This window comes from Oncorhynchus keta, chromosome 11 (genome assembly GCF_023373465.1).
Source record: "Oncorhynchus keta strain PuntledgeMale-10-30-2019 chromosome 11, Oket_V2, whole genome shotgun sequence".
NCBI classification, from domain to species: Eukaryota; Metazoa; Chordata; class Actinopteri; order Salmoniformes; family Salmonidae; genus Oncorhynchus; species Oncorhynchus keta.
The window spans coordinates 41,996,268-42,020,351 of NC_068431.1; the positions used below are offsets into that span (position 1 = coordinate 41,996,268).

General features: G+C 42.0%; 2 protein-coding genes across 13 annotated transcripts in view; both read left to right on the forward strand.

Annotated features, from left to right (window-relative positions):
- Window positions 1–948: 948 nt before the first annotated feature.
- On the forward strand, window positions 949–8,456 carry LOC118390285 (gap junction delta-2 protein-like). Its single transcript, XM_035780689.2, has 2 exons — window positions 949–2,713; window positions 4,070–8,456. Exon 2 carries the CDS (start codon window positions 4,078–4,080, stop codon window positions 5,197–5,199), a length of 1,122 nt encoding a protein of 373 aa, XP_035636582.1. The 5' UTR covers window positions 949–2,713; window positions 4,070–4,077; the 3' UTR covers window positions 5,200–8,456.
- Window positions 8,457–11,067: 2,611 nt separating this feature from the next.
- Window positions 11,068–24,084, forward strand: part of LOC118390287 (unconventional myosin-XVIIIa-like) — a 115,923-nt gene continuing 102,906 nt past the window's right edge. For 11 of the 12 annotated variants that reach the window (XM_052457223.1, XM_052457234.1, XM_052457226.1 and 8 more), the window contains exons 1-2: window positions 11,068–11,211; window positions 18,768–19,909. In XM_052457223.1, coding sequence (XP_052313183.1) covers window positions 18,893–19,909 — 1,017 coding nt within the window. In that variant the 5' untranslated portion in view covers window positions 11,068–11,211; window positions 18,768–18,892. Of the gene's footprint in view, window positions 11,212–17,077; window positions 17,200–18,767; window positions 19,910–24,084 lie in introns of those variants that run through there. The other variant, XM_052457224.1, reaches the window with a different exon arrangement.

A 24,084-nucleotide genomic window follows, 5' to 3' on the forward strand; every position in this document is an offset into this window, starting at 1 on the left:
CTGCTAAGCATTCAAAATGTAATGAGCACTTTTGGGTGTCAGGGAGGGGGTTTATATGCATAGAGATATCAACTTGGATATGACCCATTTTTGCATGGACATAGCCATGCAGCACAGTAGTCAACTGGGTGGAGATTACAATGGGTTGGGAGCAGGGGAGAACGACTGCCCCCTCTCAAGAGATAAAGCCGTTCTTGAAGACAATCATGGTACTAATAATAGTTTCTAATACTCCAGATGTATGTCTTTGAACTGATTATTTAAAAATCTCATAAAGAAGAAGTTAAGGATAAATTAATTGAGTCTTCATATAGGAATGAATGGTGTCAATTGCGTTGTTCATTCATATATACAGTAATTAGTTGGGAGCAATCAGACAATGATCAGAGCAATGTCTTGCTATGATTTGTAAATGGCTTTAAGCTATATCACCGCCATCTAGTGGCCACAATAAATTAATGACACGTATGATCTGGTTCAGGACTCCAGCACTGCAGGTGGCGGTACATCACCAATATTAGCTTTAAACTTCTTTCAAACATGGTTGTCACTCGTTACCAAAGCCACAAAGTCTATCTTAAAAATGAATAAAGACTCAAATGAGCTTTTTGGTCTTAATTTAAGGTTGGGGTTAGGCATAAGATTAGCAGTTTGGTTACGGTTAAGGCTAGGGTTTGGTTTAAAATCAGATTTTAAAAAGTACATTTTAGAAAGAGGTGGGGTTTAGACATAATTATGAATTTGAGTCTGTGGTAACTAGTGAAGACCCTGGAGATAGCTCCAATGGCACTTCCCATGCTGTCACAGTCGCCACAATGGCACAGATACAAAGTTGAGACCTCTTTCCATCTCTATGTTGGTTATAGGTCATTGGTCACAGGTCTACAGGTGACCAGGAAGTGTTATCACAGGTGAGAGGAGAGAGCGTGCTTCTTACCGTCAGACTAAACCATATGGAATGCACCTCTCTTCAAGAACAAGCAAAAACAGATGTTTAGACATTTTTACAAATGTATACAAACAGAAATAGAAATACCTTATTTAAATAAGTATTCAGACCCTTTGCTATGAGACTCGAAATGTGCTCACGTGCATAATGTTTCCATTGATCATTTTTAAATGGTTGAAGTTTGGAACCACCGAGACTAGAGCTGGTCACCCGACCAAACTAAGCAATCGTGGTAAAGGGCCTTGGTCAAGGATTTGACCAAAAACCTGATGGTCACTCTGACAGAGCTCCAGAGTTCCTCTGTGGAGAACCTTCCAGAAGGACAACCATCTCTGCAGCACTCCACCAATCAGGTTTTTATAGTAGAGTGGCCACTCCTCAGTAAAAGGCACAAGACAGCTCACTTGAAGTTTGCCAAGGCACTTAAAAGGACTCAGACCATGAGAAACAAGATCCTCTGGCCTGATGAAACCAAGATGGAACTGGCCTAAATGCATAAATGCCATGCGTCACATCTGGAGGAAACCTGGCACCATCCCTACGGTGTAGCATGGTGGTGGCAGCATCATGCTGTGGGGATGTTTTTCATCGGCATGGATTGGGAGACTAGTCAGGGTTGAGGGCAAGATGAATAGAGCAAAGTACAGATAGATCCTTGATGAAAACCTGCTCCAGAGTGCTCAGGACCTCAGACTGGGGTGAAGGTTCACCTTCCAACAGGACAATGACCCCAAGCACACAGTGACTTCGGGACAAGTCTCTGAATGTCCTTGAGTGGCCTAGCCGGAGCCCGAACTTGAACCTGATCGAACATCTCTGGAGAGACCTGAAAAGAGCTACGCAGCGACGCTCCCCATCCAACTAGACAGAGCTTGAGAGGATCTGCAGAGAAGAATGAGAGAAACTCCACAAATGCAGGTGTGTCAAGCTGTTAGCATAATTTCCAAGAAGAATCAAGGCTCTAGTCACTGCCAAAGGTTCTTCAACAAAGTACTGAGCAAAGGGTCTGAATACTTGTGTAAATGTGATATTTAACTTTTTATGAAAACCAGTTTTTGCTTTGTTATTATGTGGTATTGTGTGTAGATTGATGAGGGAAGAAACTATTTCATCCATTTTGAAATAAGGCTATAATGTAGCAAAACGGGTCAAAAATCAAGGGTTCTGTATACTTTCCGAATGCACTGTACACCAAATTGACCCAAACCCAGCCTCATTAATAACAGTGTCATTAATAACATTAATAATAATTCTTAGTTTTATTGGTTAATTTGTGATTATTGCATTTATGATAGATGAGGTAAATATTATACTGTTACAATATTACATAACCTTTTAAAGTAAATAAGAGTAAAAGTAGGTATGGGTGTATAAGCAGTCGCACATGATTTATTTTTATTCCAATTCCTCAGCTCTACCTTTTAAAGGCAAACAAATATCTATTTACGAATTAGTATTGTTGACAATTTTTCCAGCACGTTCTTTGAACTCTGTGCTTGACTGAACGGCTGTTTAGAAAAGGTGCCCCCCATTGTGCATTTAAATCTTTGTCCCACTGTACATTGAACGCCTTTGTTCACATACAGTACAATGAGTGTTTCAGATGGAGTTAGGGAATATGTGTGGTCAGCCCATTCTCTCCTCATCCAGCTCAATAGACTCCATAACGTCCAACGACCAGCTCCCACTTCAAAGATAGTTATGCAGATTGCTTGCTTTGGCATTTTTCCAGATTTGGATCGGAAAGAAATACATTTTCCCAAGGTAAGTTCCTCCAATAATCACTCATTAGGATTTTATTTTTGGACAATGACAGTCTGCAGTCAGTGTTTTTCTTTTCACTATGGACTGTTATGGACTAGGTTGAGTGGAGGGGTAGGCTACATTTACAAATGATTGAGATTTATACAATTATTGAGGTATTGTTCTTATTAGTTCATGATGTACTGTAGTTTGTGTGTCTGTCAGGAATAATGTAGAGCGGTGTCTGTCAGGAATGATGTAGAGCGGTGTCTGTCAGGGATAATGAAGATCGGTGTCTATCAGGGATAATGTAGAGCGGTGTCTGTCAGGGATCATGAAGACCAGTGTCTATCAGGGATAATGTAGAGCGGTGTCTGTCAGGGATAATGTAGAGCGGTGTCTGTCAGGGATAATGTAGAGCAGTGTCTGTCAGGGATAATGAAGAGCTGTGTCTGTCAGGGATAATGTAGAGCGGTGTCTGTCAGGGTTAATGTAGGGCAGTGTCTGTCAGGGATAATGTAGAGGGGTGTCTGTCAGGGATCGTGTAGATCTGTGTCTGTCGGGGATAATGTAGAGGGGTGTCTGTCAGGGTTAATGTAGGGCAGTGTCTGTCAGGAATAATGTAGAGCTGTGTCTGTCAGGGATAATGTAGAGCGGTGTCTGTCAGGGTTAATGTAGGGCAGTGTCTGTCAGGGATAATGAAGAGCGGTGTCTGTCAGGGATAATGAAGAGTGGTGTCTGTCAGGGATAAGGAAGAGCGGTGTCTGTCAGGGATCGTGTAGAGCTGTGTCTGTCAGGGATAATGAAGAGCGGAGTCTGTCAGGGATAATGAAGAGTTGTGTTGGTATTATGGAGAATAACCTATATTTAATTTTCTCTTTCTACATAATCATTTCATGTATCAAATTAAGCATTTTCTCATATTATTTAGAATATTCCAGATCCCTTGAGCCAAGTACATCTACATAACACATAGAGACATGTTCCAACATAGTCTACAGTATACTGTGTCTTAAGTATGTTGTGTGACATTGTGAAAGTATTTTGAGGCCCCTCTTGGAGGATGTTGGATGACATATTATGTGTTGACCTGTTTTATGGCTTCATGGTTCTGCTGACTTAGCATGTGCCCCTCCCGCAATAGACACTTCATATTCAGTAGTGAGACTAAACTGTGCTGATGGCTCACTCATTAAAGACCTTGATAAATTACAAGGAAATACATCAGCGCTGCAGATGCGCAGGTTCCATCCATGTTTCACTCCTTCAAAGACTGTAGCACTAATGTTGATTTGCCTGTGGGGCATAATATTGTAGTGTGGTGGGTTCAACACACCATAGGCCTCTGCTGTTTGTTTTTCATCTGTGTTCCCCCAGGTTAAGAAATGGGAGACTGGTCCATTCTTGGTCGCTTCTTAACGGAGGTTCAGAACCACTCCACGGTGATCGGCAAGATCTGGCTGACCATGCTCCTCATCTTCCGCATCCTGCTGGTGACCCTGGTGGGGGATGCAGTGTACAGCGATGAGCAGTCCAAGTTCACCTGCAACACCCTGCAGCCTGGTTGCAACAACGTCTGCTACGACACCTTCGCCCCAGTCTCACACCTGCGTTTCTGGGTCTTCCAGATAGTGCTCGTCTCCACACCGTCTATCTTCTACATTGTCTATGTGTTGCACAAGATAGCCAAGGATGAGAAGTTAGAGCCTGAGAAGATCCATGAGGTCGCCAAGCCTCCTCCTGCACGTGAAAGTCTCAAACATGTAGGGGTGGAGGATGGGGAAACCCTGGAGGCCAGCAACCGCTCCTTCAACCCCTGCTATGAGAAGGAGTGGGGCGCCCGGGAGGGGGGGTATTTGGAGCAGAGCCTGCTGGAGGAGGACTTGCGGGAGGTGGGGAAGGATCCCACCGAGCTGTCCAGCCAAGTGCTGCTGACCTACATCATTCACGTGGTGCTGCGCTCCATCATGGAGATAGCCTTCCTGGTGGGCCAGTACTACCTGTTTGGCTTTGAAGTGCCTCAACTGTTCCGCTGTGAGACCTACCCCTGTCCTAACTGGACTGACTGTTTTGTGTCTCGTGCCACAGAGAAGACCATCTTCCTCAACTTCATGTTCAGCATCAGCCTGGGATGCTTCATCCTGAACATTGTGGAGCTGCACTACCTGGGCTGGGTCTATATTTTCCGTGTGCTGTGCTCTGCCTGCTCTACATGCTGCGAGCCAGAGAGGGACCCTGTGGAACTTGTGGACCTGTATCACAACCACAACCCTCTGCTGCTGCAGCTCAAACACTCCCTACGAGGCAGGGTGGTCCTGCAGACCTCCCCTCCCATGTCCCAGGAGAAGAGCAGTGGAGTGTTGCCCACCCACACCCCAGCCATCTCCTTTGAGACTGACTCCACAGTAGAGTGCACCTCCAAGAGAAGCCCAGATGAGAAAGAACGCACTAAGGCCAAACTGGCCAACATAACTAAAATAGGCAGAGGCAAGAAATCCTGGCTGTGAACTGTCAAACTGTGTATTTTTTCTTTCCGTTGAATATTCTTCTTTTGCTTCTTCCAATCAACTGAAGATGGATTACAGTTGTTTACAGTAAGACTGCAAAAGTAATAGTCCTTTGAGTCTTTTGCAGTGAATCTTTAGAAATTCCATAGGAGTACCCATAGCCAGCAAAAGCATTGAAAACTGGATGTGCTCACATTTCTGTGTACATGGGTAGAAATGATCAACTTTAATATGTAACCACTTTGGTGCCGTTTGAGTATTGAAAAAAAATAGGAAGTTTTATTTCACCTAATTTTAACATTCTATCATAAAGAGCACATGTACAGCCTAATGAAAAACCCATTTGCCCATTTCAGTAGGTTACATAAAACAAACGACTATAGTATGTGCCTAATAAGTGCCAAATAAAGTAACAAGGTTGACCGTAACAGGGTGGTGATTTAATCTTAAATCAGCAATAAATCCCCCTGTGACAGGGGGAATGGAAGCTTGTTGTGTGCAACAGGGAGGGGCAATTGAATGCAAGCTTCACCAAAAATGTTTAATTGTTAAATAATTTCTGGCCTATCTAGGGGTAATAGGATTGATGTGTTATGCTGGACCTGCTTGATTTTCCACCACAAAACACCAGAAAATGGTCATAAAGAGTAGAACTGGCATATACACAATGATTTGACTATGAGATCATGTTCAGTGTCTCTTTTGAATAGTTTAACCATACTCAAACAGTCCAGTTGAGATAACAGGGTTGACCTAAAAAAATATAATCTTAAAATGAATCACTAATGACATAAAATAAATAATACTCTTCAGAAATGACTTTTCCAACATAACCAAGGCTTTATAATGATGGTGAAAACTTGGAGAAATGTTGTGGTTAAGTGGGTTAAAAATCTTTAAAATCTTCCTAAAAGTCACAGAGGATGCACAGAGGCACTTTAGTAAGTTGAATTCATATACAAAATCTGATTGATTTAATTTTCCATGTGGTCTATATTACAGGGCACTTTATTAAATATAACAGGCTTTTATTTGTGCAAAACCTTTACTTAGAATGTCAAAGTGATGCAGAAAGCACTAATATTGTCGAACAACCCAACTATTCATATCACATCTGTAATTTAACCAATGAAATGGTTTCAAAAGGAAATTATACTTGCCACAATTTCAACAAATATAATATACATTTAAATACAAAATAAAAACTTAAAAAAAAAAAACAATTTATCAAGTTATTATTACAAAAGTGGTTTGTTGGCAGTTTTTGTCATAAAATGTTCTTCTTAGTTACACTACCAGTTTTACCTCATGCTAATATCTAGAAAATCTAAGAGAAGATGGCCCCTTTCTCTTGATTAGAAGATTACTTTAGTAACTTTAACAAGGTATCTTGAGAGCAGGTGAGTGAGAGAATACCAGGAGTGTGCAAAGCTGTCATCAAGGCAAAGTGTGGCTATTTGAAGAATGTGTTATTTCAACGTTTTGATGTCTTCACTATTATTCTACAATGTAGAAAATAGTAAAAAGAAAGAAAACCCCTTGAATGAGTAGGTGTGTCCAAACTTTTGACTGGTACTGTATATAAAAACATTTTCCTTAAAGTATATTTTTAAGGGGGGTATACAGAATATTTGGTAAAAGTTTAAGTCCATATTATGGCAAGAACAGCTCAAATAAGAAAATAAAAACAATGCATCATTATTTTAAGATCAGGTCAGTCAAGATGGAACATTTCAAGAACTTTGAAAGTTTCTTCAAATTCAGTCGCAAAAACCATCAAGCGCTATGATGAAACTGGCAATCACGGGGACCGCCACAAGAATGGAAGACCCAGAGTTACCTCTGCTGCAGAGGATAAGTTAATTTGAGTAACCAGCCTCAGAAATTGCAGCCCAAATAAATGCTTCACAGTGTTCAAGTAACAGACACATCCCAACATCAACTGTTCAGAGGAGACTGCATGAATCAGGTCTTCACGGTCGAATTGCTGCAAAGAAACCACTACTAAAGGACACCAATAAGAAGAGACTTGTTGGGGCAGAAACATGAGCAATGGACAGAAACATGAGCAATGGACATTAGACCGGTGGAAATTTGTCCTTTGGTCTGGAGTCTATTCTGGAGTCCAAATTGGATATTTTGGTTCCAACCGCCGTGTTTTGTGAGACGTTGTGTGGGTGAACGGATGATCTCTGCATGTGTATTTCCCACCGTAAAGCATGAAGGAGGAGGTGTTATGATGTGGGCTGCTTTGCTGGTGACACTGTCTCTGATTTATTTAGAATTCAAGGCACACTTAACCAGCATGGCTACCACAGCATTCTGCAGTGATACACCATCCCATCTGGTTTGCGCTTAGTGGGACTATCATTTATTTTCCAACAGGACAATGACCCATCACACCTCCAGGCTGTGTAAGGGCTATTTTACCAAGAAGGAGAGTGATGGAGTGCTGCATCAGATGACTTGGCCTCCACAATCACCCAACCTCAACTAAATGGAGATAGTTTGGGAAAGAGTTCGACCGCAGAGTGAAGGAAAAGCAGCCAACAAGTGCTCAGCATATGTGGGTACTCCTTCAAGGCTGTCGGAAAAGCATTCCAGGTGAAGCTGGTTGAGAGAATGCCAAGAGTGTGCAAAGCTGTCATCAAGGCAAAGGGTGGCTATTTGAAGAATCTCAAATATGACATATATTTAGATTTGTTTAACACTTCTTTGGTTACTACATGACTCCATATGTGTTATTTCATAGTTTTGATGTCTTCATTATTATTCTACAATGTAGAAAATAGTAAAAAATAAGAAAAACCCTTGAATGAGTAGGTGTTCTAGATTTTTGGACTGATAGTGTATATGACTTGTTATACCTGTACTGTACCTGTAACCCCCCTTCTGAAAAAATGAAATAAAAAGTTGGTCACAAAAAAATAAATAAATGCCTTGTAGAACTGGGAGCTCATTTCATAATCAAACACTGGTTTGGTAAATTTGATCTCCAGGATTTCTTTTGTCATACATTTTTTTGGGGTGTCATGAAGATGTTCTGTTTGGTGTTAATTGATGTCATTGACTTTTAAATACTGTGTACCAGGCATCTTTCATCCCTGCCATTAATCAATGCTGTATAAAATCGCTACTGAGCTGATTTGAGCTGTTTTTTGCTTATCTTACTGACTTTCACAACAGATTCAGCCCTACTGACTGAGCTGAAACAATGCAATGTTATCATGATTGAGTAGATTATTGAATAAAATAATTCCAGGATAAACAGTGGATACCATTGTGTTTTGTTCCATGTATGAAAATACAAATATAATCAAAACAGGCAAAGAACAAAGAAGGATATAGGCTACACCTACATATGAACTTAATAATGGTCATTTGGATATGAGGAACCAAATGCCATTCAACTTCAGTCCAGATGAGGATGCTATTGTGTTAAAAAAATCTGTTTTGTTTTCCCAATGGTCATCATGTGAGATACAGTGGGGCAAAAAAGTATTTAGTCAGCCACCAATTGTTCTTCCACTTAAAAAGATGAGAGAGGCCGGTAATTTCATCATAGGTACTTCAACTATGACAGACAAAATGAGAATTTTTTTCCCAGAAAATCACATTGTAGGAATTTTTAATGAATGTTTTTGCAAATTATGGTGGAAAACAACCCCACCACCTGGAGCCAGCAACTAGTGTGGGTCGAATACGCCCATAACACCCTTCCTTGCTCTGCCATGGGTCTATCGCCCCTTGTCCCCACTCTTCCCTGAGCAGGAAGATGTTGGCATACCTTAGTGTAACGGATGTGAAACGGCTAGTTTCGTTAGCGGTGGTTCGCGCTAAATAGCGTTTCAATCGGTGACGTCACTTGCTCTGAGACCTTGAAGTAGTGGTTCCCCTTGCTCTGCAAGGGCAGTGGCTTTTGTGGAGCGATGGGTAACGATGCTTCGTGGGTGACTGTTGTTGATGTGTGCAGAGGGTCCCTGGTTCGCGCCCGGGTGTGGGCGAGGGGACGGTCTAAAGTTATACTGTTACATTAGGACCAGATGTTCTTCCGCCGCTGTCGTCATACCTGGAAGAGAGGCCGGTGGGCCCTCCCCTCTAGGGACATCCTGGACCCAGGCGTAGCAGATGTCCAACGCTGGCATCCCGGTCAACCAGGTATGCGACCAGGTAGGACGCCAGGGCAGGGGGGGGGGTATACTTTAATAACAATGTATTCACCCTGGACATGAGACTTGCATTTACTTTACACCTTTTGAATCATAAACTCTAAGTGTTGTCTTTGTGTTTCAGATACCATAGAAGTTAGTGACAAACATGACTTACTGCCAGGATGCACCATGTTCCTGCTGGTAGCATGGCTCAACCTGGATGCAGAGAAATTCCCTGCCTTGTGGTATGGTTGCATCCATCTCCACCAGGCTCCAGAAATCAGATGACAAATCTGCAGAGCTTAACAAAAGAAAATGGTACCTGTATTTAGGATTCAAGTACCTATGTCACATTTATGTCTTTAAATGACAGCAATAGATCTGATTAAAAGTATCCAAGCCATTTTGTTATAATGGCTATGACATATTTACTCTTATCCAGAGTGACTTACAGTTAGTGCATACAACCACGTATCACAGGCATAGTAAGTACACTTTGGCTCAAAAAAGTAGTTATCAGCAAATGACATTGCATACAAGTGAATTTACAACTCTCATCTCAGTAACAATTGCTAAGGCGAACATTAGTTATTTATTCCATCACGAAAACATGCTCCTCTTTATTTAACTATAGTTAGCTAGCTGCTAGCTTATTAATTAAGTGTCTACTATTGTTTAATAAGTGATCTGTCTCCAGTCCGGTCGTTCTGCTGCTCCAGTTTCAACTGTCCTGCCTCCGTCTATGGAACCCTGACCTGTTCACCGGACGTGCTACCTTGTCCCGGACCTGCTGTTTTTGACTCTCTCTCTACAGCACCTGCTGTCTGAATGCTCTGCTATGAAAAGCCAACTGACATTTACTCCTGAGGTGCTGACCTGTTGCACCCTCTACAACCACTGTGATTATTGTTATTTGACCCTTCTGGTCATCTATGAACGTTTGAACATCTTGAAGAACAATCTGGCCTTAATGGCCATGTTCTGTTATAATCTCCACCAAGCAGAGGAGTGGCCACCCCTCAGAGCCTGGTTCCTCTCTAGGTTTTTTCCTAGGAACCTGCCTGTCTAGGGAGTTTTTCCAAGTCATGTGCTTCTACATCTGCATTGCTTGCTGTTTGGGGTTTTAGGCTGGGTTTCTGTATAGTGGGCGGCAGCGTAGCCTAGTGGTTAGAGTGTTGGACTAGTAACCGGAAGGTTGCGAGTTCAAACCCCTCAGCTGACAAGGTACAAATCTGTAGTTTTGTACCTGAACAGGCAGTTAACCCACTGTTCCCAGGCTGAAAATAAGAATATGTTCTTAACTGACTTGCCTGGTTAAATAAAGGTACAATTAAATTTTTTAAAATTAAAATAGCACTTTGTGACACCGTCTTTGTGACACCGTCTTCTTCTAGGTTCAAAACTATATGGCTGTAGTCCGGTGCCTTATATTGGAGGAAGAAATACATAAATAAATCATCAATCATTTCATTTCAATTCATTTATCTATTTATATGTGCAACCATTAATTCATTATTTTATTAATCTATTTATATGTGCAATCATTCATTCATTTATTTATCTATTTATTTGTGCATTTATTTATTTATTCATATATGTATCTATTTATGTGTGCATTTATTAATTTAATTCTAATTATGGCACGTTTGGTCTTCCATATGATCCCTCTGTCCCTATAGTCTAATGTCCCCAAACAAGCCAGTAGGGGCCACTGCAAACTAGCTGACTCTAAGTCATGCCTTAATCGACTGGACTGCCCTGCAAAGGCAGACACTGCAATAAAACTGCTGAAGCTACTTACAATCTTACTCAACCCTTCATCGGACTGCTCACCAACACTAAACCAGCATATCACTGAGCGGTGAGTAACTTAATATTCGTTTTTATTTTGTAATTAGACCACGGTGTGTATGCTACATCTTTCTGCTCTCGATTAAACTGTTGGTCATGTGAAGCCACCAGTGTGATAAAGAATGAGGGCAAAGCAGCTTAAAGGGAGCGCATTATGACCAAGCTGTGACTACAGCGACAATAAACTCTCCACCGTGTTGGATACGAGTAGGCAATAATTCAGCAACGATGTATACATTATTTCAGGAATATGTTGTTGCAGGTATAACCGAACAGCCCAATGGCACAGACGTCCTTTCAACGTATAGTTTTGATTTACAATTGGTTGAGTTGTCAATTTAACATGAATTCAACGTGATATCAACAACACGTGTCACCATGTCATTGGATTTAGGTTAAAAGTTAGGTAAAAAAAAAAAAAAAACGAAATGCCCTTTCGTTGACTTTTTGCAAATCCAATCAGTTTTTCGCGTTGATTCAACATCATCACAGATTTTGGGGGTTGAAATTACGTGGAAATAACATTAATTCAACCAGTTTTTACCCTTGGTGGTTACATTTGTTAATTTGTTTGTAATTCCCACTAGACGTATGGCTCGCATAGGCTATAGGCAATCATATCGCAGATAATATATGCTACTGTTCATATTCAGTTTATAGGCTTATCTTTTTGTTTTTAGATAGTGGTCAAATTTGTCCATGCATGACTGCTTCTCATAGCAGTGCTGTGCGGCACGAGACGCATGGGGAGGAGGGTCAGTAGCCTAGTTTGTGTAACTTTATTGATATTCCCATGTAAATTGGAGAATGGCAGTGTCTTATTTATTTTTGTCTAGTGTGGTTTATCAATGTGTTGCAATAGTAAAGAGAACGCTTATCCCCACTAATTCACTGACAGCCTTCAGCTGCAGGGCGTGGTTGGAGTGAGGTGGTCAGGAAGGGAATGGCTTCCGATTCAGCAACCTGATTGGAAGATGAAGATCCATACATGATCCAATATATGATGTTTTCAAGACAAATGGGAACTCGGTATAAAGGAAGGTCAAATCATGACGTCTGTGATTTTCAGGTTGGAAAGTCAGAGCTCTCGAAAGATGCCGAGTTGAATGACCGTTCAAAATTATTTTCCCCAGTCGGAAGTCGGAGATATCCGAGTTCCCAGTTGTTTTGCGATTATAATTGATTAAGATGAGATAAAAGCCAGCACACTCTTTGGCCCCTCAGGACTGGGACTGTACCTGTATAAAGGGAGTCTACTTCGGAAACCCTGGTCCCTTTTTCTTCGGGCACATTAGGTTTCAATGAAGGGTCAACAGGGACACACTCTCTTTTCCCTCCCACTTACAACTTGGAAAGAACATTACTTGTGTCACGTCAATGGAAACTTACAAAAGTCATATCAGCATACCAACTTGTTTTGGAAACCCCACAGTAATCTGCCTGAAATTGTGGAATATCACTTGTAAGTGTAGTGGTTTTGAACAGTTTACTGACAGAAAAGCAGCAACATTGTTATTTAATGAAAGGCAGCCTCCAACACATTTGATACCTTCGCTACAACAATGGTGTCTGGTTGCTTCTACCTAGCCCTTGGTGACTAAGTTAATTGACACATTGAAATGAATTGCTGTGTAAAGCTGACCCACTCCCAGGCCCTGGCAGTTTAAAGGCCAAGTGCAGTCAAAATTCTGTTTTCCTATGTTTTGTATCATGTTGTACAACAGCCGATGGAAAAACATTGATTAGTGTTATTTCCTGATAGTTGCTGGTTGAAAATAGAATCTACACAGGACCTTCTAAACTGCGGGTTTGCATGGGCGGGAGTTTCGGCTTTCCATGGTGATATCACCATGCAGTAAATTGGTTAGTAGACCAAAAAGAAAGAGTTCCAACTCCATCTGCCAACAAAAGTTTGTTTTCAGTTTTCTCCTCCCCACGCAGACCACTCCCAGACAGTCCTAGTGTACCGTATAACTTTAGACCGTCCCCTTGCCCATACCCGGGCGCGAACCAGGGACCCTCTGCACACATCAACAACAGTCACCCACGAAGCATCGTTACCCATCACTCCACAAAAGCCACAGCCCTTGCAGAGCAAGGGGAACTACTACTTCAAGGTCTCAGAGCATTTGACGTCACCGATTGAAACGCTATTTAGCGCACACCGCTAACTAAGCTAGCCGTTTCACATCCGTTACACTAGCAAAATGTTCACTTGAGAAATAGTTTTTTGCTATTTTTTTGGGCCAATTTTAATGGAAATATATTAGTTAGGCACTAAATTGTTACTGGGAAATGAATTGATATTAATATTAAAGCCGCTGCATTGGGTCTTTTAAATTTGATTTGCATGTTCATAAGAGTACTTTTCTATATTCCAGCATAATATACTGTATCTTTAAATTGGAAGTAACTGCAAAAATGTGCTGTTATTGGAAAAGAGGTTTGGAACTCTCTTTTGTTATTGGTCTATTAAACCAGTTAAATATTAAGTCCCTTGTTTAGGGGACCTGCGTGGTTCTGGTACTGGTTCCGACTGACATTTTCGCTTATGAATGGATCTGTGTACACCGTAGATCATAATTGCTTGCATTGAGCGGTAGTTATGGTTTTCACGGACACAGATGTAAAAATCTTTGGATATACAACTAACCCAAGATAGACCACAACCTGTTGTTTCCAATGGGAGCAAATGAATCCTATCGGGCAGAACAATCAAGGAGCAGAGCCAAGCACGAGCTAACGAGAGCCTATTAGCGTGTTCAAGCATCTATTTCCATTAGGGAACTTCTAGTCTGTGAAGTGCGCATGTGCAATAACTCAATTAGCTCTTGCACTTCTAAACAGCACCCTTTTTTAAACTTTGGGAAAAGGTGAAGTGTACAAAACTTAGTCCACTTCTATTCAATCAAATAAACCTCACGTAGCAAATAAGACATTTCGATTTTTTTGTTGACCAAATTTGACTCTCTTTGACCTCCATACAAAAACTCCTCACTTGGGTACCGGAAGAAACCTAGTAATGCCACCTGCTATAGAAGACCGATTTTGTGGAGTTGGGCCTCTCATGGCTAGAAGGGATCCAGCTTGTATCAAAATAACATCAAAAGTTCATTTTATTGTTTGTGTTTTAGCGTTTTGGCCTTTTTCCTAACGTTAACCTAATTATTCTAACCTGCTTGGTTAATTAAAGTGAAATCTGATGATAAATTCACAAAAGCTGGATTCATTCTAGCCATGAACCTTTTGGTTGTTTCTTTTGCTTAGCCTCTTCCTCTCTGCTCATTGTCTGTATATGGGTATAATTACTTCTGAAGTATGACGTGAACTCTGACACCAATTGAAGATTGGTGTCTCTCCTACAATTTCATTCTCTCTTCCGACTGTCCATTAACCTCTTAAATGTAAAGTCCCCATATTTGGGGACCCTATTCAATATAGTCTAGTATGAGAACGGTAGCCCCTATCTGCAAAAGCAGGGTGCCTGCGGAAAGCTAAGTAATATATAATAATAATAATATATGCCATTTAGCAGACGCTTTTATCCAAAGCGACTTACAGTCATGTGTGCATACATTAGTATCTTGGCATTGATCTGTACCTTCAAATCTTTGTGACTTACTACCATGTATGGACATACTAATTTATAAGGAGAGGCCGAGCCGATGACCTCATTTAAAGTGGGCTGAGACCTACATTCCGGTTAGTGTTGTGAGCATAAACAAAATAAACACAGAATACAGTCATACACACTGAAAGCCGGGACTCCACAGATCATGAGGATATCTTATTTGTCTGTCTGTGACCTACTGTTATTGATCACCAGCCCCGAGGGTCAAAATGTTTATTTTACACAAAGTTTTCACCAAACAGTAAACATCTTACAAGGTAAGCTTCAATTTGGTCTGTGTTTGAGCTAACGCTACATGGGGCTAATCATTAGTTTGGTAGAAACAAATCTAGCATATTGCCAATGTTATTTGATGATGTATGACTTAATGGCAACATCGAGTGTCCACCGAATGACTCTTTGCACATCTGTAGGCATCCATTACACAGGGCTACTATGGGACCTTGACAGTCTTGTAGCCAATGAGAAAAGCTTTCCAGGGATATACAGTTGACCTGGGTGGAACAAAGCAAGGCTTAGAACCTTTATGCGTAATGCAAACTATTGCTACCTGGCTCAGAGATGAGACGCACCGAGCACACTACATTACATTGTAAACAGATTTCATCGCTTTAGCATAAAAGATGGCTTCTCACGGGGGAATAAAAAGGTAAAAACTAAGAATATTGAACAGGAAGCTTAAAAGAAGGCAGCTATGAATAAGTACACAGACATAGAAGCTTTGAATAAAATACTGGAGTCGGACTCGGATCAGGGGAGCGATTTGGACAACAATGAGGATTTGGACTTGGCCGACGAAGATTGCTTTCGAGAAGGATCCACTTTTAGATCTGTAAGCAAATTATTTTCATGACTCTGTATGGCTAATTTACTATATGTATTTCATTTTTTATAAGTTGTCTACTTTTTGTGCTTTGGATTTAGTTTACATAGGCCTATGTAACAAGTAATTTCAATGTTATATAATTCCAAAGTAGTTATTGTCTATGTTTCATATTAGTTCACTGTTTGCTGTTCTAAGTTTCGTCCTGGTAACTTTGGAGAGGCCACTAAACTCTCATGGCTATTGTTTATTTGTGGTTCTCACCTCTGCATTTGTCTCCAAAGTGTTACTCTTTGCATTGTGTGTGTTCTTCAGACCTTCTTTGTGAGTAACTGTACAGATAAAGTTTAGTGATGAAACATACACCCCCTTACAGATGTTTCAGCTCTACTTTACCACCTCTGTACTGGGGATGCTAATTAGTAATAACAAGTATGGGGACATGAAGCTGCAGGGGGAAGGAAGATGTCCTGGAAACCTGTCACCAGGGGTGACATGATCAACTACATTTCCTTGGTGATTTACATGGGACTGGTAAATGTATCAAGACTAGTTGACAACTAGAGTCCCCACTCTATCGGTTCAAGTTCCCCACCTCCATCATGAGTGAAAACCGATTCTTGACCATCAACCGTACTCTTCACATGAGTAACCCACAAAAGGATCAGGGAATGTCCATAAGAAGGGGGCTGCAATCGTCTTGCAAGAGTCAAGCCCCTTTATCATGACATGGTGGAGGCATGCAAAACTTACATCCAGCCTGCTCAAAATCTATCTATAGATGAGCGCATGGTTGCCTCATTGAAGCAATATATGACAAATAAGTCAACCAGCCGATTCAGCCTCCGACTACACATGGAACTTTTTCATTTATGAAGGCAAGGCGATAACACCCACATAACTAAGGGCCTTAGTTATGACTGTCATGCAGCTGATGGACTTCCCCTTACTTGGCAGTGGGTACAAGCTCTTTGTGGATCATTTGTATACTAGTTCCATACTTTTCATAGACCTCCTGAACAAGAAAATAAGAGCCTATGGCACCATTCATCCGAACAGAATCTTTTCCCCCAAGACCAAGGTAAACGACATGACAAAGACAGTGGAGAGGGGGACCCAATGTCGGATCAGGACTAACAAGCTGCGTTTTGTGAAATGGAAGGACACTAGAAGAGTAACCATGCTCACCACACAGCATAAGGCATTCAATAATGACCATGTCTCAAGGAGGGTGGAAAATGCCAATGGGGCACGGGTGAGAATGTCCCTATTTCTGTGAAGGACTACAATGCCATCATGGGGGGTGTCGACCTATCTGATGCTCTGATAGGCTACTACCAGGTCCTCCACAAGACCAGGAAGACTTTTTTCGACCACTTTGTGGACATTGCTACAGTAAATGTTTTCATTCTCTACAAGCAGATGGCCAAAGCAAAAGGTCAAACCCGTCTCCTGGTTGGCCTTCTGAGAGCAGCTGGTGTTGGAAATGACTGAATTGGAGGCCCAAAGCAACCTCACAACCATCACAAGACCCCCCACTCAAGGTGAGCGCCACTATCCAACACACATGCCAAAAGGAAGAACTGCAAGCATTGAACCAAACACAGGAGGGAAAAATGGGGAAATGCCAGATCTTCTGTTCGAAATGCCAGTTTGCTTTTTGTTTCCTGGCAGAGACTTTCACGACGTGCACAAGAATGGTGAAAGTGAAATCTAATAATTTACACCTGTGATGTAAAACAAATGCCATTTTGTAAATAGTTCAGCTTATTTCTATTTTTTTTTCTTTAATAAAGAACAATTGTGTAACCAAGTTTGTTTGATAACTTTGATATATATATATATATATTTTTATGTATACTTGATCTTGTGTATTCTGAACTATGTAACTCCTGTCTTCTGATCATTTCCTCATCTCCCAGATGTCTTTCCAAGTTTTTGCATGTCAGAACCATGTAATTACACATGAATAGCTGTTATTTTTGGGTATGTCAAGTTAGGTGGAATGCTACATTTTGCCATTACATTCAAGATGTTGACTACTGGCTGAACCCTACTTCCCAGAGACTGACAAAGCACACGTCTGCAATCCTTACATGGTAGCGCAGCAGGTTTCATCACTAGCAGGTCCATTTTATAGCCAACTTGATCAAAGTCATCTAAAATAATTAATAGATTTTAAACCAAAAACAATTTCTGCTTGTCATAGACAATATTAATATGAGATAAAAGGAACTCTCCTTTTATCTCATATTAATATTGTCTCTCTATGACAAACAGAAATCGTTTTTTAACAAGTTCAGGAAGCCAAGCCAGAGCTCGGTGTGACGTTCAAAACAGTTGGGACAGACATTTTGATCAAGAGAGACCTTTAGAAAATATGCAAATATGCATTTTACATTTATAAGGAAGGTGAACTCTTACACTTGGCCATTTTATAATTTGATTATATTTAGAAAGCTTAAGTCGGTCACTTCAATCCTTATTCATACAGTTTTGTTCAATAGGAAATACATATAAAATATTTGTATCATATTTGTACTGTGTAGCTTATGTCCTCAGAAGTGACTACACCTCAGCAATTTAACACATTTTTACAAGAAAGATGTTTCCTTTGGTGTATGCAGCATTACTAGTTATTGTTTATGGCCCTGTTATGCTAAAAGATTACTTATGGGGATTACTTAGATTACAATTTAGATTACATGATGTCACCTGGTAGACCAAAATTGCATCCCACAAAAACTGGCAGAAATTTAATGTAGTCATTTCAAACAGCTCTTACACTAAAAGGGCATGATCATAATTTTCACATGTTCACTGTATCTAGGCCGTTAACGTACTTAATAAAGAAATTGGAAATAACTATCTCACTCATTGTAATTATAGGTCATATTTCATAGAAATCTGGACAGCTACTTTAAATGAGCCTAGACATTCCCGGGTAACAAACACTCTCTCTGTGATGAGTCATCGTCTCTAGCCATGGGCATGATCTGTAAGGATACCTCATTGCCATTGTATTGGATGATTGTTGGATTATAATGGCCTGGCCAAATACTTACTTGATTGTCTCTTCTCTCCTCATGGCCCCTCTGATTACATTTCAAAGTGTCACCCAGATGTTTCCATGACCTGGGTCAAAAACGTGAACTGATACTTCACTTGTGTATGGAACCTCCCCTGGTGTAAACTGACACAAACCAACCTTGAGGGGGTTGCTATCTGGAGCCAAATATGTTCCATCTAATTAAGAAAGACAAGGATGAGAGGAAGAAGGAGAAAAAAGACAGGAAGGACAAAAAGGAGAGGATGTCCCAGGCAGAGCTGACGAGCCTGGACGAGATGAGCCAGAGGCGGGGCTTCTTCAACCTCCACCGAGGAGGCTCTAAGAGGGACTCCAAGGTCAAGCTGGAGATCTCCAGCCCCATCCCTATCAAGGTGGCTAGTAACACAGAGCTCAGCCTTACTGATCTAGATGCTGATCGCTTCAGTAACCGTGGCAGCATGGTCCTGGACCTGGGCCAGGTGAGTGCAGCCAGCTCCAGCAATGACATCAAGGGGGAGGGGGGACAGGACCCCCATCGCATCTCTGTGAAGGAGCGGGCGGCCAAGTTCGGTGGTCTGGCCAAGCAGAACTCCCAGGTGGACCAGATCATGAAGCCCTTCTCCTTCTCCCAGAGGAGCAAAGAGGAGAGTGCCTCTGAGGCTTCCACACCAAGCTCAACTCAACCATCTCCCCAGTTAGAGGACAAGGTGTTTGACACCTACCACAGACAGGGTTCGCAGCAGCGTCCCCAGGTCCGCAGCAGGGCTGGGAAGAAGGTTCACATCCCAGAAGTGGTGGAGAAGACCTTCCCTGCAGATCTGCGACTGCCTGGCGTCATGGCTCCACCTATGCCTGAGCCCAGGGAACTGGAGCTGCAGCGCCACAACACAGGAGACTTTGGTTTCTCCTTGCGCCGCACCACCATGTTGGACCGGAGGTCTGACGGTGGGGTCTACCGGAGGGTGGTCCACTTTGCTGAGCCTGGAGCCGGTACCAAGGACCTGGCGCTGGGTCTGGTGCCTGGAGACAGGTTGGTGGAGATCAATGGGCACAACGTGGAGAATAAGAGCCGGGACGAGATCGTGGAGAAGATCCGTCAGTCTGGGGACTCTGTGAGGTTAAAGGTTCAGCCCATCGTGGAGCTGAGTGAGCTGAGCCGCTGCTGGCTGAGGAGCAGTGAGTGGCTGCGCAGGGAGGCCTTCGATGTAAGTACTTAATTTTTCTTGCCTTTTTAACCTTTTCAACCAAGGTGCTGCCAGTAATAGATTCCACATATCAGTGGACTCTGCTGAATGCTGATGACTGTGAGTCTGTACCTGAGAGAATTTGTGAATGGCCTGTTGGAAAAGGCCAGTTCCTAATGAGGAAGTGTGGGTATCTTATTTTCTTATAGGTTGAACACTGCACTGCACATGCTCTGTGCTGCTTTTATCATAAGTTTCTAAACACAATTTTCCAGCAATCTATCAAACGCTTATCACTACCCTTCCATTGAAATTAACTGTGTGTGTCAGGAAGAGTTGACTGTTTCTGGACCTGTATATCCATTTACATTTACATACATTTAAGTCATTTAGCAGACGCTCTTATCCAGAGCGACTTACAAATTGGTGCATTCACCTTATGACATCCAGTGGAACAGCCACTTTACAATAGTGCATCTAAATCTTTTAAGGGGGGGAGAAGGATTACTTTATCCTATCCTAGGTATTCCTTAAAGAGGTGGGGTTTCAGGTGTCTCCGTGTCTCCGGAAGGTGGTGATTGACTCCGCTGTCCTGGCGTCGTGAGGGAGTGTGTTCCACCATTGGGGAGCCAGAGCAGCGAACAGTTTTGACTGGGCTGAGCGGGAACTGTACTTCCTCAGTGGTAGGGAGGCGAGCAGGCCAGAGGTGGATGAACGCAGTGCCCTTGTTTGGGTGTAGGGCCTGATCAGAGCCTGGAGGTACTGAGGTGCCGTTCCCCTCACAGCTCCGTAGGCAAGCACCATGGTCTTGTAGCGGATGCGAGATTCAACTGGAAGCCAGTGGAGAGAGCGGAGGAGCGGGGTGACGTGAGAGAACTTGGGAAGGTTGAACACCAGACGGGCTGCGGCGTTCTGGATGAGTTGTAGGGGTTTAATGGCACAGGCAGGGAGCCCAGCCAACAGCGAGTTGCAGTAATCCAGACGGGAGATGACAAGTGCCTGGATTAGGACCTGCGCCGCTTCCTGTGTGAGGCAGGGTCGTACTCTGCGGATGTTGTAGAGCATGAACCTACAGGTTCAACCTACCTACCTATATCCAGTTGATGACTAAATACTGTTTAAGTATTTAGTTGTCATTAAGAGAAGTAGTGTTTACCTTCCACACTTGTCTCACCTGGGAATGTGAAGCATGGCTGTACAGCCCCATACTGAGTGGGTTTTCTCATGTTTGGCATTCGTCAGCAGGGATGCCTGCCTCTCAGTTAGGAAACCAGTAAGCACAGTACTGCAGTGCCTTCAGAAATTATTAATCCCCTTGATTTATTCCACATTTTTGTTGGGCTACTACCTGAATTCAAAATCGATTCAATAGGTCTTTGTTCTCATCCATTTACACACACTACCCCATAATGACAAAGTAAAAACATGCTTTTAGAAATGTATTGAAATGAAATGCATGTGTCATTTACATAAGTATTCACACCCCTGAGTTCTACTTTGTAGAAGCACCTTTGGTGGCGATTACAGTCTTTTTGGGCAAGTCTCTAAGAGCTTTGCACATCTGGATTGTACAATATTTGCAGTATTATTTAAGTGCCTTGTTGCAAACAGGATGCATGTTTTGGAATATTTTTATTCTGTACAGGCTTCCTTCTATTGACTCTGTCATTTGGGTTAGTATTGTCAAGTAATTACAATGTTGTTGATCCATCCTCAGTTTTCTCATATCACAACCATTAAACTCTGTAACTGTTTTAATCTCTGTGCAGTTTCCTTCCTCTCCAGCAACTGAGTTATGAAGGATAGCTGTATCTTTGTAGTAACTGGGTGTTTTGATACACCATCCAAAATGTAATGAATAATTTTGCCATACTCAAAGGGATATTCAGCGTCTGTTCACACATCTACTAATCGGTGCCCTTCTTTGCAAGGCATTGAAAAACCTCCCTGTTTTTTGTGGTTGAATTATGCGATTTGTTAAGCACATTTTTACTCCTCAACTTATTTAGGCTTGCCATAACAAAGGGGTTGAATACTTATTGACTCAAGACATTTCAGCTTTACATTTTTTATTTTAATAAAAGAAAAAATCGACAAGCAAAATTCCACTTTGACATTACGAGGTATTGTGTGTAGATAAGTGACACAGTGTCAATGTGATACAGCCTGAATTTAAAATGTAACACAACAAAATGTGGAAAAAGTAAAGTGCTGTGAATAATTTCTGAAGTCACTACATTGTTCCACAGTCACCTCAGAGAGGGTGGCCACCCCTCACAGAGAGGGTGACACGTTTCTCTCTGTATGCCGGGTGTCTATCACAGTGCCATCTGGTTTTATATATATTTTTTATACCAAAGCCATATACTACCCACCACTGCGACCTGTATGCACTCGTTGGCTGGCCCTCGCTACATATTTGTCGCCAAATCCACTGCCTCCAGGTCATCTATAACTCTCTGCTAGGTAAAGCTCCGCCTTATCTCAGCTCACTGCTCACCATAGCAACACCCACTCGTAGCACGAGCTCCAGCAGGTATATTTTACTGGTCATCTCAAAAGCCAACACCTCCTTTGGCCGCCTTTCCTTCCAGTTCTCTGCTGCCAATGACTGGAACCCATTGCAAAAATCACTGAAGTTGGAGACTTATATCTCCCTCACTAACTTTAAGCATCAGCTGTCAGGCAATTTACTGATCGCTGCAGCTGTACACAGCCCATCTGTAAATAGTCCATCCAACCAACTACCTACCTCATCCCGTTTTTGTTTTTCTGCTCTTTTGCACACCACTATTTCTACTTACATCTGCACATCTATCACTCCAGTGTTAATTGCTAAATTGTCATTACTTGGCCACTATGGCCTATTTATTGCATTACCTCCTTACTTCATTTGCACACACAGTATACATATCTTTCTATTGTTATTGACTGTACGTTTGTTTATTCCATGTGTAACTCTGTGTTTGTGTCGCACTGCTTTGCTTTATCTTGGCCAGGTCAGTTGTAAATGAGAACTTGTTCTCAACTGGCCTACCTGGTTAAATAAAGGTGAAATAAAACTGTGAGGAGCTGTCTTCAGTGGAGAGGCTTGATGACGCTGTCCTGTGTGTGTGTGTTTGGTGTATGTAATCCCATACCCACCTCCCCCTTTGACTCCAAACAAAGAAGAGCTGGGGGGGGGTTTGAAGGACAATGGCACAAAGATTACAACAGCCCCATGGCCATATGTTGTTGCAATAACAAGTGAAGGACCAGTTTGCAGTTGTCTACAATCTCATGACATGACTTTTTGGTTCAAGTTGCACTGCAGTAGTTACAAGAGAAGCATATTGTCATGGTTTTTATAAGGATTTGATGGACTTTTGGTCAATACTCTATGCTCTGTTCATAAATATAACCTTTTAAACCCGACACCCGTGTAGCAGGTCTTTCTACTGTCTCTCTGGTAGGCTACCAGAGTAGGACTCCTGTCATTCCTACTCTTTTCCTCCTCTCCAGCAGTTACTGTATATGACAAGATTCCCCAACATTTTACTATCCACTTTTTATTACTGGTGATTAGGTCCTAATCCGGTCCATTTGTTGTGTAGAGATACAGGAACATCATCACTAATTCAAGGATCCTGCTGAGTCATAATACATGGTCTAAAATGGAAGTGAAATTGAATGGGAGTGTTTTTGCTTCCTCGTGTGAAGAGGAAGTGAAGATCACAGCTTCTTTTTATTAGACTGGTGGTACATATCCATGTCAGTCACCAGAGGGTTTGTTATTCTGGTGCCCAATGCCTGCTGCACGCAGGGCTTCAGCAAGAGTCAGAATAAAAGCCTGGGAAAAATCACTCAAATCTACTGACTAAATGTGAGAAGGGTGTCCAGTCCGAGCCTTTGCCACTCCCTGGACAGAGTATGTATTAGTCTGTATCCTGGTTCACTACTAAGGCAATTCTGAGGTTCTACCCAGATGTGTGCCCTATCTTTCACACACCCTGCTGGGTCAGGGCAGTGGGTTGGTTAGCTTAGAAGCTTAGTACCAACCACCCAGCAGGCCCATGCCCTCTACAGACAGATGCCCCACTGACTTAGGCTCCAGATAAACCCCTGACTGGGGTATTGTTGTCAGATTTAGTAGACTTAGCAGAGCACCATCAAACAGGTCTGGACTGGTCTTCTGATTTACATAATGTGCTGTACTT